The sequence below is a fragment of the Triturus cristatus genome, chromosome 2_2, assembly GCF_964204655.1.
Source record: "Triturus cristatus chromosome 2_2, aTriCri1.1, whole genome shotgun sequence".
Lineage (NCBI taxonomy): Eukaryota > Metazoa > Chordata > Amphibia > Caudata > Salamandridae > Triturus > Triturus cristatus.
In genome coordinates, this window is record NC_140582.1 from 206,511,019 (window position 1) to 206,527,108 (window position 16,090).

General features: G+C 47.7%; 1 protein-coding gene across 3 annotated transcripts in view; it reads right to left on the bottom strand.

Annotated features, from left to right (window-relative positions):
• COPS4 (COP9 signalosome subunit 4) overlaps nt 1-16,090 on the bottom strand; it is a 187,321-nt gene that overhangs the window by 11,696 nt on the left and 159,535 nt on the right. For all 3 annotated transcript variants that reach the window (XM_085641192.1, XM_085641191.1, XM_085641193.1), the window contains exon 9: nt 3,936-4,020. In XM_085641192.1, the coding sequence (XP_085497318.1) occupies nt 3,936-4,020 (85 nt within the window). The remainder of the gene's footprint in view (nt 1-3,935; nt 4,021-16,090) is intronic.

Below are 16,090 nucleotides of genomic sequence, written 5' to 3' on the forward strand. Positions count from 1 at the left end.
TGTGGCTTTTGATTGGGTTAACCGCAGTAAGCTATGGAAATTGCTTGGGGTCGATGTGGAGATAATTAATGTGTTAATGACCTAACACTCTAACACCTCCGCTGCAATTAGATATACCCAGTAAGGGAATATTACCGATCATTTTAAATGCTCAAGTGGGGTCAGACAAGGCAGTGCATTAACCCTCTTTTTTTTAATTTACACTATATATAAATGGTCTTGATGCATCCTTGATGGCACCACAGGTCGATACACCCCTAGGATAGGTGCGAGGCCGGTGCCAGTCTTATTGTATGCGGATGACACAGTCCTCCTTTCGAGTACACAGAGGGGTTTGCAGACTTTGCTCAATGGGTTAATGTCTTTTATGAACGAGATGGATCTGTCAACGTACCTATCCAAATTATGTCTCATGGAAATCGGTAAACAGGGTAGTAGACATAATTCCTATAAACTTTGCACACATAGTTTAGTGAAAGTTCCTGCTTTCTCTTACCTGGGTATATTTGACAAGAAACTTAATTTTAAAAAACTACAGGAGGGGAAGCTTTTAGAAATGGTTAGATCAATGAGAGCAATTGCAAATACACCCACAGACTTGGTACTTCGTCACCGAAGATAATTTTAAAACTATACAATTCTTTTGTACATCTAAAACTCTATATGGCAGCGAGGTTTGAGGGCCCATGGCGGCTAACCAACTCCAAAATGCAGAAAACAAATCTCAGACGCATTCTGAAAGTCCCCTCGAGCACACCCTCGTACTCTATACATAGGAACTAGGGACTATGTACATCATGGATATGGTTGCTGTTAAACCCCTGTTATGCTGGGTGAAGATCTGGTCGAATGAGGAGGCAGGTTTTAATAGACTTGGAATTCAGGACTCTCTCTCACTTGACCATGCACTAATAACACCCTAGCTAAAATACATTAAGGATACATTTACTGCATTAGATAGAGCAGATATGTTCTCCAGTCATAATAATTGGAAGCCCCAGGATAAGGATATTATCAAAGAGTTGTTTTTGAAATATGCTGCAGCTCACCATGAGGATAAGGAGCTTAGAAAACCCTTGGTTAGAACCCACATCCTAGTAAAGGCTGTGCAAGGCAAGGAGCCCTATTTATCCGTTTTAACAAGTGTGCATGATAGATTTTTAATTACACGTATTAGATTGAATCAAATTCACCATTTACTCGCTCTGCCTTCTGGCTTCGTTCCACACGTAGAAGATAAAGGAGCCTGTGTCTGCGACACAAGGTCTCCAGAGGATACCCTTCATTTTATTTTTTCTGTAAATATTTCTCGTATCCAAGAAGAGTGTTTCTGAAAGGGCTCTTAAAAGAATTGAGCTTTAGGCATGTTGTGTTGCCCTATTGTTTTTATAGCTTTTACCTAATGTTTGCACACTTTTTTGTGTTAGTAACTTTAAGATCTGCCTTAAGGATGAGATGTTCTAGAGGTGATTAATGTCCACAACTCCTTTGCGTATTTGTACATTGATATGCTATTACAACTGTAGTGAACTCCTGTTGAGTATTGCAGACCATTTATGTGTTTCTCTGTTTATTAATCCCTGCCTATGGCCCCCCAGCCTCTTTTTTTAATGGTGTAACGGTTAGGTGGGTACCTCGTAAATCTGTATATATGGCTGTTATGTAGTCAACATATGGATTTGATGTGTTGCTTCTTTTTTAAATTGTTTCTTTTATGGCCGTATTTTTTGCCGAAAAAAGATTATTTTTAAGTAATTTCCGCACTAACAACATTTTGATATTACTAAGCCTGTAATTTTATAATGAAAACATTCTGGATTCCATGTAAAATGAACTGCTAAACCAAAAGAGATGAGGCTGGAGGGGTGGGATTTGAAGTTGGAATGTGATGGAGTCGGGCATAAATTTCAACTTTTGTTCTGTAAATTTCAAGGATCACTAAGTGTTTCCTGTATCCTCCCAGGTCGAAGCCTCCCCGCCAAAATATTTATCAATTCACGGGCAACATGTTCTCACCGTAGTTGTGCCCATATACTTTGTTGGCGGTACCAATGAAACACGAGACTCCAGCAAGATTACTTGAGACACAAGTGTGACTTTTACAAGTAATTGCAAATCTAATATACAACCAAATACAGCATCTGACCATTTACTCTCAAACTACCTAAAAGGATTACCGACAGGAAGAGGAACAGAATATGCTGTAATTGCAATATGGGGCGTCCTAAAAACCACAATTGACCAACAGCCAAGAGGCTTTATTTCTGTTGGATCTTTCGGCTCCTTTTTTCCCAGTTCACTAACAAACCTGAAATCTCAGACTCATGGAACAGAGTGACAGTATTAATTCTTTATTATTTCTCCTAGGTAAATGGAAAGGCACAGTACAAACAGAAGGCCCACCCAAGGATCTACTATCTCTGCTGTCCTATTCAACATATGCTTGTTAAGAACTGGGTATTACCAATGTGATCCATCAAATAATCTACATCTCATTCACAAAAAAGTGCCATCACTAACTCTAGACTCTCTAGTTACAGACACCTGCAGAACACCCCAAGATGAAGAAAGAACCCCATCAGGAGAATCCCTTTAGAAACAAACCCATTCTAGTATCAATGAGACCCAAATCAAGCAAACCCCCTACAAACATGCCACCCAGGCACCCGTTTTAAACAAATAGATGACAATGATCACTACAAATGACCGAGATGGTCCACTCATCCAAATCTTACCTGTCAAAGGACTAGCTATCCAGACATACCTCATAACACCATACCTCACATTGGAGAAAGACTAGTAGAACGTCAAAAATAATGTGAATAATCTTCCCTATTAACGTAACCTATCAAGGGCAAGGCCAAACTGTTGAGCACCATAGCCGGCCAGAACACCAAAGATGTGACAAAGCATCTCACCTCATAACCATCAACACTTCTTTCTACAGTTTCTATATTCTGTTTTCCCTAGCACTCTGCATGAAACATTGACCTTGAATTAAAAATTGATTGTTAAGTCTCCATTTCTATCAAATGACCCTCCATCCTCTGCATGCTTTACTATCTTGAGTAAAACCTACTCTGTTCATGCTGGTCTGTTTTACTCTATTTAATTGCTGCAAACCGGTCATTCCTCATCTCCCTATTCAAAATGTTCTTCTATGTAACAACTCCCTACAATCAAAAAACCTCCTCTGGCCCATCTACTCATCCCACCAACCATTTGCATGAACTCACTAATGATCACACCAAAATCCTAATAAGTTAATCTACCACAAGGAAACTGGAGGTAAGAAATTAAACTAATTCCTGGGAGCCCCAGATTAATGCCAATAACTGATAATGCCAATAATAATCAATAACCATAGGATTAACCACAATCCTTGGGTTCCGGAGTAGCTTGCAACAAACCATAAAGTGCTTCATCGCCTGGTCAGGAGTAATAAGTACTAAATAAATGCAAATATGATTAAAATACAGTAAGAGCTACTGGACTACAAGGTACACACAATCCAATCTTGAGGGAGGGACATGATCGCCAAGTTTCAAGGCCCGAGCATTCCTTTTACAAGCCTCTTACACTGGATATTTTTCTCTGATTATACACCTTGCAATGAAAATGAGGAGTCATATTGAATTGGTGTTCTTCTGGTGATGACTCACGCTTGTTAGAAAGGAAAACTGCTTTCTGTTGCAACATCGTGCCATTCAGAATACTTTAGCACTGGCATTTTTTTTTATACAAACCACATAAAAATTTGACTGCTTACAAAACCTGAATATGCCAATAATTCAGAGCTGGTATATGTATAGAAAAATTATCATGGGCGGCACAGTATTCCATTGCCATTTACAGTAGAAGCATCTTTCACTTATTTATATACAATATGAATATTTACTTCATTTGACTCCTCTGAACAAAGTGGAGAAACTTACTTTCAAAATGAACTATTCCATCAATTTGATCAATAAACCCATTCATACGTCCTTCTGTGATCATTTGAGAGGCTATTTTTTCCGCCTGTTAAAAAAATAAATCAGACTTAATGAGGAACAATCCACAAGACACTTTCAAACCGAAAGATTTTAAAATAAAACGGAACACAAAGCCCAATGGTCTTTGTTGGAGAGTGCAAGTACACAATTCTGTGCTTAAAACAAATGAAGCCAACCAAAGTAATAATGCATTTTATTTCTGAATCTTTAAAATTAATAAAATGCAACAATTTCCTTGGTGATAATTTTACAATAATTTGCTGGACTATGTTGCTTTGCTTATAATGAATAATGGAACTGCTAAGTGTTGCACTGGACACATGACAATGTGAATCGAAGCGGTGGAAACAACGAATATATACAACAACATAATGGTAACACTTATGATAACTCTTTGAGACGAGTGCTTCATATCGCAAAGCTCATTCTAAGCAAAACCTGTCATTGATATCCTGTGTGTATGTCATGTGCCTGAGCATGGCGCAAGTTAGGGATTGAGTGTAGCTTCCCCACACAGTGGACGTGTATTGCCTGGTCTGCATTCCTGTGGCTGGAGGATCGAGACAGGGCTTCCTTAAGAAATTTCATGACTTTGTTAGCAAGAGGCTGTGTGAGAAAGTGCCATCTTTCTTGCATGGTATGCACCCACTTTTTGCTGAATTGCTGAATGTACTTTGAGTGAGTGTGCCCATGACTCCTGCCAATCAGGTGCCCAGGGCCTATGTTCCTTCCCTACAAAAACATCAAACCCAAATTGGCAAACCCTGGCCACATGTCAGCCCCTGGTAAATGGTACCCTAGGTAGCCAGGGCCTTGTGACCAGGAAGGCCTCTAAGGGCTGCAGCACTCATTGTGCCACCCTTAGAGGCCCTGTACCCTAACAAACACACACACACACACACACACACACACACACACACTGCCCTTGCAGGCTGAGTGTCTGGGTAGAAGACAAAACAAAGTCGACATGGCACACATCCCTGTGTGCCATGTCCACCACCTACACTGCCCTGGCATACATCAGCCACTCCTCTAGCTGGGTGCCCTATGCCAGTGGTGTGGGCACAGGAGCATGTACCCTGTGCCCCTACAGTACCCAGGTCCATTCCTGGCCATGTAAGTGCAGTGCTGCCATTTAAGAGTACATGGTGCTGAGGGCTCGTCAAACACGAACTCCACAGCACCATAATGGCAACACTGAAGACTGAGAAGTTTGGTATCAAACTTCTCAGCACATTCAACCCGCACTGATGCCAGTGTGGGATTTAATGTACCAAGCACCACAGAGGGCCCCCTGAAACCTAACCTACAATCCACGTCTGGTCTGAGAGGCTGCCTAGGCTGCCACACAGCAGACATGTTGCTGGACCCCTGGGTAGGGGAGCCCCTGCTCTCCTGGGCCTGCAACAATGCACATCCTGGGCGAGGTGCTAGGTCTCCTCCCCCAGGATGGACAGGGGGAAGTTTCAAAGGCATGCCACCTCTGTGAGCTTCCGCAGGCCACTTGCAGCCCCCACTCTGGCGGGAAGCCTGGCCGGAAACCCCAAATAAGGACAGGGGATGTGCCAGCCTGCCAACCCCACCCCTCAGGTGGGGGAGGCGAGCTGCAGCACATCGCCGGGCGCTCGCCATCTTGAAGATGGGAGGCCCTACCCAATCAGCACTAGGCTACTGCCCCCCTCCCACAGGAAAGTGGCAGAATAGGGGGGTGTACCCACACCAGGACAGGGACCCATTGGTCCCTGCCCTTTACCTACCTGTAACGTCCCTAAATCTAGTATTTAGGGGCACCCTGAACCTTTCTTCCCCAGATTCCAGATTCCAAAATACAAAGAAGAGCAAGAAGAAAGACGACCTGCCGTGCAGCTGCTAAGAAGAGGAAGAACAGTGTCTCAACTGGAAGTCATTTAAAAATATGACAATTTCAGAATTAGTGATATAAATCACATCAAGGGGGGGTGGGGGGTGTGTGTGGGAAGGAAGGGAGACCACAAGGAAAGAAGTAAGGTTGTGTTGTGACTGAGGTCACGAGGGGAGAAAAGGACTAGGCCCGTAATGAAGAAAGAGAATCGGGTGCCCCGGGGGGACCGGGCATAGGAGGAAAGGTTGGAATAGCGTAAAGTAGACACCGAATGTGAATGAAAGAAAAACTTTGGCCAACAATTGTATAAACCTTCCGTTTCCTTCCCCCCTCTCATCTTCCCCACCCCCCCTACCCCCAATTGTTCCTCCCATTCTGCAGGATCATCCACCACCCTCTGAATTGATATCTTCTCTCTCTCTACCATTTGACCTTGTTCAAATCGGCTCTCTTCTTTGCCTTAAATGCGATTAGCTCAGGTAATTGGTCACAGCCTGACTATACCTTTAATTCTCCTCTACATCTTTGGGCCTCTCCGACGTTTCTCCCCTTCCTTCTATACAGCACTCCCTTAATGTATGACCATTGTCCTGATGATGGCCTGGAATCAATCAGGCTGAAACGCCGTCGACCCTTCCCAGCAAAGAACTCTGGCATTGTTGTGGTCCATTTAATCATAGTTCAGCAACCGCACTGTATATAATGTTTTGTTTCCTTTGACCACATTGTTTAATTATCCTTACCATTTGTCGCCGTTCACGCTGTCTTTCACCCTTGTGTCACTGCGCCGTTCACCATCACTAGCACATCCAGTGCTCACTTGAGTCTATGGTCTCATGTACTTTGATTTGTACTGTAGTGCTGTTATAACTACTTACAAAATACACAACCTTACTTCTTTCCTTGTGGTCTCCCTTCCTTTCTCCCCCCCCCCTTTTGATGTGATTTATATCACTAATTCTGAAATAGTCATATAATTTTTAAATGACTTCCAGTTGAGACACTGTTGTTTGTTATAAACTTATGCTGGTCTCTCCTGGGAAAACGGGACCTTACTCCTGTTTTTTTTCTCTTCGCTAAGGAGAGGAAGAAACCAACTGCTTTGGCCCCAGCCCTACCGGCCTGTCGACCCTCGAACCTGCTCCTGCTACATGCCGGCACCTCTTGTGGCCAACAACCTCACAAACCCCGGAGGACCTGGCTACCTTTTGGCTCTAAGCACCTGGGACTCCCATGAGCAGAGGCTCTGCTCAAAATCAGCTTCTAATCCCTGGCATCAGCCCGGAACCGCGAACCCTGCACACACCAAGCCTCGCCTGTGCCGGAGTGAACAAAGACCACGAGGACCACCCCCCCGGCGACTGTGACCCCGAGTCCGGCACCCAAGGACTTCCCTCGACGCTCCTGACGACGCCTACAGCCTCAGAACCAGGTACCCCCCAAACGCGATCAACAGTGGGTAAGATTTCCTGACACCAACAGGCACCACTATACCCGGCGCCCTGCGGCCCCCTGTGGCCAACTCCTGGGTACCTACCTATCCTCCAACTACCCAACTTACCTCTCAAAGTGGTGGTGGCATCTGAAGAATCTTCGTCCCGAGCTTGCAGCCTTTTTCCAACCAGGAGCTTCCCATTGAAATCAATTGAGCGCCCGAAGGCTCAAAAGCACCCAGCCACCCGAGTGGCTCTGGCAGTGTAACCTCTACACCCATCTACTTCCCCATTTGCCCTGAGCAAGTGACCAGGAGCACAGCTCCCACAGCCGCGTGGCCTGCTAGTCAGCAGCCACCAACCAAGGCCCCCCCCTGCCTCCCATAGGATAACATTGGGCCTAACTCACTCTGCACCCGGCTGCCCCTGCACCGCTGAGGGTGTAACAACTGTACCTACCTGACCCTGGGAGACCCCAGAGTCTGTGCCCAGAACCTTAACTTTGCCAGTCGAGTACTTACCCAACAGCCGATAACTCAATTTTCTCCATAGGGTAACATTGACTGGTTTCTCCTGAAATTTCTTCCAAGTGTGGAGTTTCTAAAACGTATAATATTCACCAAAAATCAGCCGAGTAACGAAAACACTCACCTGCTTTTAGGAGAGATCCCAGTGCTGGATCTTGGTGCCCAGCACTGACCCTGAAAAATATTCACAACCGTACTTACCAGTAACCCAATTTTCTTCCATAGGAAACCATTGACTGTTTTTCTGTGAAATTTCATCTAAGTGTCGATTTTTGCAAACTTTAAATATTCTTTAAAAATCGTGCTAACTGTGAAAACGCAATTACTTAACTGTTTTAGATAGAGATCCCAGTACTGAGTCTAGGAGCCCGGTACTGGATTACAAAAGTAACGAGAACCTACTTTACCTGCAACTTGAATATTCTTCGATAGGGAATCATTGACTGCTTTTCTATGAAATTTCTTCTAAGTGTCAACTTTTAAAATAGCTAAATATTTCCTAAACATCACAACAGTAACTAAGTCGACTTTTATCACTTGTTTCTAAACTGTCCCAGGACTGAATCTAGGATTCAGTCCTGGAGTTACAAAAGTAATCCTGAATGTAATCTATTGCAAATAACTTAACATTTCCATTGAGCTCAATGCATTATTGTGTTTGAAATTATGTTGCCTATTGCAACAACCTGTAACCAGTATTTACGAAAGTCAATTGCATATTGCAGAAGTATTTACCTAAAGTATCTCATTCTGAGAAAGTATATTTTAATACCTATTGTTGGTTCTAAAATAAAACAGACATTTTTAATATAAACCATTGGCCTAGAGTTCAGTTATTGAGTGTGTGAGACCATTTGCTGAATGAGTGTGTACAACAAATGCTTTACACTGTCCTCGGATACTGCCTTACTGCTCGACCAAGCTACCACTTTAGAGAGTAAGGTTATATCCAACTTTAGCCTCTGCCAAACCTCTGGGGACTGTGGACTCTGTACACACTGTACCTATTTGGGAACAGTATAAACAGTCACTTTCTTACATTGGTGGGATACAAACTTGCATTTGTTGGACTACTTAGTTACCATCTGATCACACGACAGAACTCTTAAAATTGCCTTTAGAATTCTGATAGGTCTTTTCCAAAATACTAAAAGTCTTGTCAGGGCCTTGCTTAAGTCCCATTAGAATTTTAGAAAAATAAAAGTCACTATAGTCAGGGTAGAGGATTAGAACTGTCAGGTTAGAATGACTCCAACAAACCCAGCTATTAGAGAAAAAAATAACATGGACCTGGTGGAGAAGCTCGACCTCAAACCTTACTTACACTTGTCTTTCAAGGAATTGCGGTCCCTATGCAAACTTAAAAATATATCAATGGGCCTGCATCCAACCAAACTAGGGCTCCAGGAGCTCTTGGCTGAGTATGCTAAGGACCACCCATCTGAACATGGTGATGGCCAGTCAGATGAGGAATGGGAAGAGGAGGAGGAGAATGACCCCCCCCCCCCCTCCACACTATTCCCTAGGGACGTGAGGGCCCCCATACCCTTTCATCCAAGAATTAGTATCTGGGAACCTAGAGGTCACACAGGTGACCCTGGTACCAGAGCGATCACTGGGGGACCCACCAGTGAAGAGGACAGCCTTTTAGCAAGGCTGACCAAAAGATTGGAGCTAGAGTCCAGGCTCCTGGCTCTAGAAAAAGAAAGGAGAGAGATGGGTTTAGCACCCATCAATGGTGGCAGCAATAATAAAAACAAGGATAGGGAGGAAAACTCTGATCCTAAAATCCCCAAAGGGATTGTCCCTAAATTTGAGGAATGTGATGACATCACCAAATGGTTAACAGCCTTTGAGAGGGCTTGTGAAATAAGAGGAGTAAATAAACCTCTCTGGGGGGCACTCCTATGGGAACTGTTCTCTGGTAACTGCAGAGACAGGCTTCTGACCCTCTCTGGGCTTGAAGCAGGATCCTATGACCTCATGAGGAAGACTCGGATTGAGGGATTTGGATTCACTACTGAGGAGTATAGAATTAGATTCAGGGGGGCTCACAAAACCCAGACCCAGTCCTGGATTGACTTTGTAGACTTCTCAGTAAAGACACTGGATGGCTGGTTAGCTGGACATGGTGTGCAGGATTTTACTGGATTGTACAATTTGTTCATGAAGGAACATATAGTAAGTAATTGCACAAATGAAAAGTTGCATCAGCATTTGGTAGACCTAGGTCTAATTTCTCCCCAAGAATTGGGAAAGAAGGAAGACCACTGGGTCAAGACTAGGGCGACAAGGACAGCCACTGGGGGTGACCAGAAGAAGGTGGTCATAAAACCTCCGCAGGGGAAAGATGGTGAGAATCCCCAAGATAAAAAGTCTGAGTCTTCCAAAGGGCCCCAAAAACCTGTTCAGGGGGGTGGGACCCAAACGACTCCCTATGTGCCTCAACCCTATAGGGGGGGGGGGGGGGAGAACTTTGATCCCTTAAAGGCCTGGTGCAATAACTGTAAGAGGTCAGGACATCTAACTTTTGATAAATCTTGCCCCCACAACAAAGCCCCTAAGGCACCCAGTACAGCTACTCCTGGGGCAGCAAGTATACAGATGGGATCAGGTGTGCCCTGAGCAAATCTGGGAACACCCTGAAGCAAGTCTAGTCTCACTGGGGGAAGTGGAGTTTGCCACTGTAGCTGTGTGGCCACCCAACTTAAAGAAATACTTACAGTACCCCTGGGTGAATGGAACGAGGGATACAGGTGCCAGCGTCACTATGGTGAAAGACACACTGGTTTCCCCTGAGCAATATTTGATTGGAAAGTCTTAACCAGTCACTAATGCTGACAGTGTCACCACTAGTCATTCCATGGCCATGGTGTCATTAGACGGGGGGGGGGGGGGGGGGGGGGAGTGGTTACTGTCCTGAAACAGGTAGTGGTCTCTCCAAAGTTGCCGGCTGCATGTCTGCTTAGAAATGATCTGGTGACCTCAGCCATGTTGGGCATCCCTGAATTGGTATGTGTGCAAACCAGAGCACAGAGCAAGAGGAAGGGTGAAAAAGTAGGTCTGGAGCCTGAAATAATAGCCCAACCAACCAAGAGAAAAGTTAAGAAGACTGGGGAACCAGCTTCTGTACAGCAAAACATTCAGGACTCCTCTCCACAGGGAGAGGATATGGATACCCCTGAAGGGAACTGAGCCCATGGAGCTTGACCCTTACCAGGTTGAACTCTTGGTCCCAGGGGGGCCCTCTAGGAAAGAGCTGTGCCAGGGTCAGCGAGACTGTCCCGCTCTTGAAAGCCTGAGGCAGCAAGCTGTTTCAGAAGCAAAGGGAGATGCCAGTGGTACCCACAGAGCTTATTGGGAAGAGGGATTACTGTAAAGCTGAGGCAAGAAACCCCACTCCTGGAACCACCAGGAGGGTGGTAGTGCCACAGAAGTACAGGGAGTTCCTCCTAACTTTGGCTCATGACATCCCCCTAGCTGGACATCTGGGGCAATCCAAAACTTGGGAAAGGCTAGTGAGTCACTTTTACTGGCCCCAGATGCACCAAAAGGTGAAGGAGTTTGTTAGCTCCTGTGTTACCCGTCAAGCCAGTGGCAAGACAGGTGGCCACCCAAAGGCCCCCCTCATCCCACTACCAGTGGTGGGGGTGCCCCTTGAAAGGGTAGGAGTGGACATTGTGGGTCCACTTGAACCTCCCACAGCCTCCGGGAACAAATTTATTCTAGTAGTAGTGGATCATGCTACTAGGTACCCTGAAGCAATTCCACTTAGGACTACTACAGCTCCTGCAGTAGCCAAGGCCCACCTGGGTGTTTTCACCAGGGTAGGGTTTCCTAAGGAGGTGGTTTCAGACAGAGGTTCCAACTTCATGTCTGCTTACCTGACACACATGTGGAAGGAGTGTGGAGTGCAGTACAAATTTACTACACCCTACCATCCACAAACCAATGGCCTTGTTGAGAGATTCAACAAGACATTGAAGAACACGTTAGTTACCTTCGGTAACGATATATCTGTAAGAAACATTAGTTGGATAGATTCCTCACCTTCGAATATCCCCAAGCGTCAGGCTGGATCCGGAAAGATTTTGTCAGCAATACCCTTGCGCGTCGCTAGGCATCGTCTGCGGCTCCGCGTCCGTCGTCAGCGTCGTGATCGCCGTGATGACGTCGGAGTACTCAGACGCCGCCCTCACGCGCGGACGTCAGTTCCTGTACACAGCTTTCCGCGCCAGGAACGCAGAGCCATGCAAGAGACCGACACTGGTGCCAAAAAATTCTAGGGCCCTGAAAAGGGATGACCTCAACCGTCGGTGTCGGTTCGCAGAACGGGATGGGTGGGGCGGTGAGGAATTTAACCAATGTTTCTTACAGATATATCGTTACCGAAGGTAAGTAACTTGTTCATCTGAAAGAAACACGCTAGTTAGATTCCTCACCTGAGAATAGATACCCCAGTAATACTAACCCCGGTGGTAGGTCTGCGAACCAAGATCACACCAGAAAGTCCTGGAGTACAGAACGGCCAAAGAAGCTGTCTCTCCGGACTTGGCTGTCCAGGCAATAATGTCTGGCAAACGTGTGCAGCGAGGCCCACGTTGCTGCCTGACAAATGTCCTGCAAGGGGACTCCCCGGCCCAGGGCAGTGGTCGCCGCTGTGGCCCGAGTGGAATGGGCCCTCAGCCCGACAGGAGGTTCCTTTTTAGCTAAGGAATAACAAGCCTTGATACACAAAATGACCCACCGAGAGATGGTTCGCTTGTGCACCGCCCGCCCCTTCTTAGCGCCCACGTAGCCAACAAAGAGTTGGTCGTCCACCGGAACTGTTTGGTGCGATCCAGATAGAAGGACAGCGCCCATTTTGGGTCCAGACGGTGGAGCCTCTCTTCCTCTTTCGAGGGATGTGGAGGCGGAAAGAAGGTAGGCAATGTAACCGACTGTCCGATGTGAAAGGCAGTTACCACCTTAGGAAGAAAGGAAGGACGAGTCCTGAGAACAACTTTGTCCGGATGGATGGAACGGAGGCTTAGAAGAGAGAGCCTGGAGCTCACTTACCCTTCTAGTAGAGGTGATGGCAACCAGGAAAGCAGTCTTAAGAGTTAGAAGGGGACAATTATGAAGTGGCTCAAAGGGAGCGCACATCAGCTAGGTCAATACTAGATTCAAATCCCACTGAGGCATTACGAAAGGGACAGGAGGAAACATGTGAGTAATGCCCTTAAAGAATCGAGAGACAACAGGGGATTTGAAAAGAGAAGGCTGATCAGGAAGCCGTAAGAAAGCAGAAATAGCTGAAAGATATCCCTTTAGGGTGCCCAGAGCAGAGCCCTGCTGGGCCAGGGAAAGAAGAAAGAGGAGAACCTCAGAAAGAGGGGCGGAAAGGGGATCCACAGCCTTTGTTTCCACAAATTTGTTTCACCTGCAGGCGTATACCAATTTTGTGGAGGGACGCCTGGCTGCCAGAACAACATTACAGACTTCAGGAGGCAAGTCAAATGGCATCAACTCCACGCATGGAGGTGGAGGCTGGACAGGTTCGGGTGCAGGACCGTCCCCTGCTGCTGCGACAGAAGGTCCTCCTGAAGAGGCAGTCGGATCGGGGGATCGAGCGATAGACTGAGTAGCTTGGGATACCAGTACCTTCGCGCCTAATCCAGAGCCACCAAGATGACTTGGGCCCCGTTGCGCCTGATCTTCTTCAGCACTCTGGGCAGAAGTGGTATAGGCGGAAAGGCGTACAACAGACCGCAACTCCACTCGCGACGAAAAGCGTCTCCGAGCGAGTGCTGCCTTGGAAACTCCAATGCGCAGAACTGCTGACATTGCGCGTTCTCTTCCGTGGCGAATAGATCTAACCAAGGCTCTCCCCACTGCCGAAAGAGGCCTTGCGCCACGTCCGAGTTTAGACGCCATTCGTGATCCATCATGCACCGGCAGCTAAGTTAATCTGCTCTGGCGTTCAAGAGAGCCCGCCAGATGTTGAACCACCAGGGTGACGCCCTGATGTTACAGCCATGTCCAGAGGCGCAGAGCATCCTGACAAAGGGTCCCCGTCCTGTTTGTTACAATACCACATGGCGGTGGTGTTGTCCGTGAACACCTGCACTACACTTCCCCGGACAGAGGGAAGGAATGCCTTCAGTGCAAGTCGGATCACCCTCAGCTCCAGAAGGTTGATATGGAGCCGGGACTCCGCCGGAGGCCAGAGGCCTCTAATCTCCTCCTCTCCCATGTGCCCCCCCCCCATCCCAGGAGGGACACATCCGTCACTACTACGTGCTCCGGTTGGGGTAGGGAGAGGGATCTGCCACTGACCCAATCGCGGTCCGTGAGCCACCACTGCAACGGTCTTGCAGTGCCCTCCGAGATAAAGACATGGTCGGACAGGTTGCCCCGATGCTGGGCCCACTGAAACTTCAGCTCCCACTGCAGAGCCCGCATCCGTTATCTGGCGTGATGCACCAACAGGAGGCCATCAGACCAAGAAGCCGCAGCACCAACCTGACCGAAACCCGGGATAGAGGCCGAAAGATGGGAATCAGAGGCTGAATATCCCGGACCCGCTGTTCGAGGATAGACCCGGAACTGCGCCGAGTTCAACCCGCTCCGATGAAGAGGTGCTTCTGGGAAGGACTCAGATGAGACTTCGGCACATTGATGGAGAACCCCAGCAGATGCAAGAGGTCGGCCGTAGTCTGAAGGTGGGAGACGACTGCCTGGGGCGAGCCCGCCTTCAACAACCAGTCGTCAAGATAGGGGAAGAGTGGAACCCCTAATCTGCGCAGGTGAGCTGCGACCACCGCCATCACTTTCGTGAACACCCGAGGGGCACTGGTGAGGCCGATGGGGAGCACGGTAAACTGAAAATGCTCGTGGCCTACCGTGAACCGCAGGTAATGCAGGTGGGCCGGCAGGACGGGGATGTGGAAATAAGCGTCCTGCAAGTCCAACGCTACCATCCAGTCTCCAGGGTCTAGGGAAGCCAGAACCTGAGCTAAGGTGAGCATCTTGAACCTGTTATGTTACTGCGATTTATATAGCGCAACAGCTGCCCCAGCAAATGGGCGTCCCGGCGCTGACAGCAGAACAGCTGACGCAGAGGGAGAGGGAGGCTACACGGTGGGGAACAGGTACGTTTTAATGGTTTTCCTGAAAGCCAAATAGTTTGTGTGGCTACGGATGGGCAGTGAATTCCAGAGGTGGGCTGCCCTGCTGCGGAAGGAGCGGCCTCCTGCCCGCACTCTCCGAAACAGAGGTACCCTCACCCGGTGTTGGCCAAGAGAGCGGAGCTGGCGGGTGGGGATGTAGGGGCAAACTAAGTTGGTCAGAATACTGGAGGAGCAGAGTTTAAGGGCCTTAAAAGTGATGCAAAGGGCCTTAAACTCAACTCTCCTAGCCACCGGCAACCAGTGTAGCCGGTGGATAGTGGCTGACACTGGGCAGAACTTCCGCAGGCCAATCAGACATCTGGCTGCTGCGTTCTGGGCCCGTTGGAGCCGCGCAATCTCGGCCTTACTAGCCCATATGTATAGAGAGCAGGCATAATCCAATCTGGACATTATCGATGCCTGGATGCTGGTCTGGCGAATGGGTGGGTCAAAAAAGCCCAATAGGGGTTTGAGCCCACGTAGGAGCCCAAAACAAGTCCCTGCTACCTTATTGGTTTGAACTTGGTAGCTGAGGGATGAGTCCAGCCATACCCCCAAAGTTTTGACGGCCTGCTTGGCAGGGGGGGCGCTGCCTAGGCTTTCTGGCCACCAGAGTTCGCTCCACAGGCCATGGTCCTTCCCCACCAACACCACCTCAGATTTGCTGGCATTCAGCTGGAGGCAGTTAGCCGTCATCCACTCTGCGACCGCAGCCTGGTCGCCACAGAATTTCAGGGCGTCCTTGTTGTCACTAGGGAGTGCCACCACCAGCTGCATGTCATCGGCGTAGGAGACCATGGTCAGACCCCTATTTCTTGCCACCGTGGCCAGAGGTTGGACATAAAGATTGAATAGTAGGGGACTGAGGGAGGAACCTTGTGGGACACCTTGTTTAATAGGGTGTGTGCCAGAGGTAAAAGGGGGAACGGTGACCACAAATGACCTCTCACTGAGAAATGATGTGAGCCACTTCAAGGCCAGGCCAACAATCCCTGCTTCCTCCAGGCGTTGTAACAGGATGACATGGGGCACTGTGTCAAACGCGGCACTGAGATCCGACGTTTGCCCAGCGTCTAAAGCGGACCAAAGATGTTCGGTCACAGCCAGGAGGGCAGACTCCGTG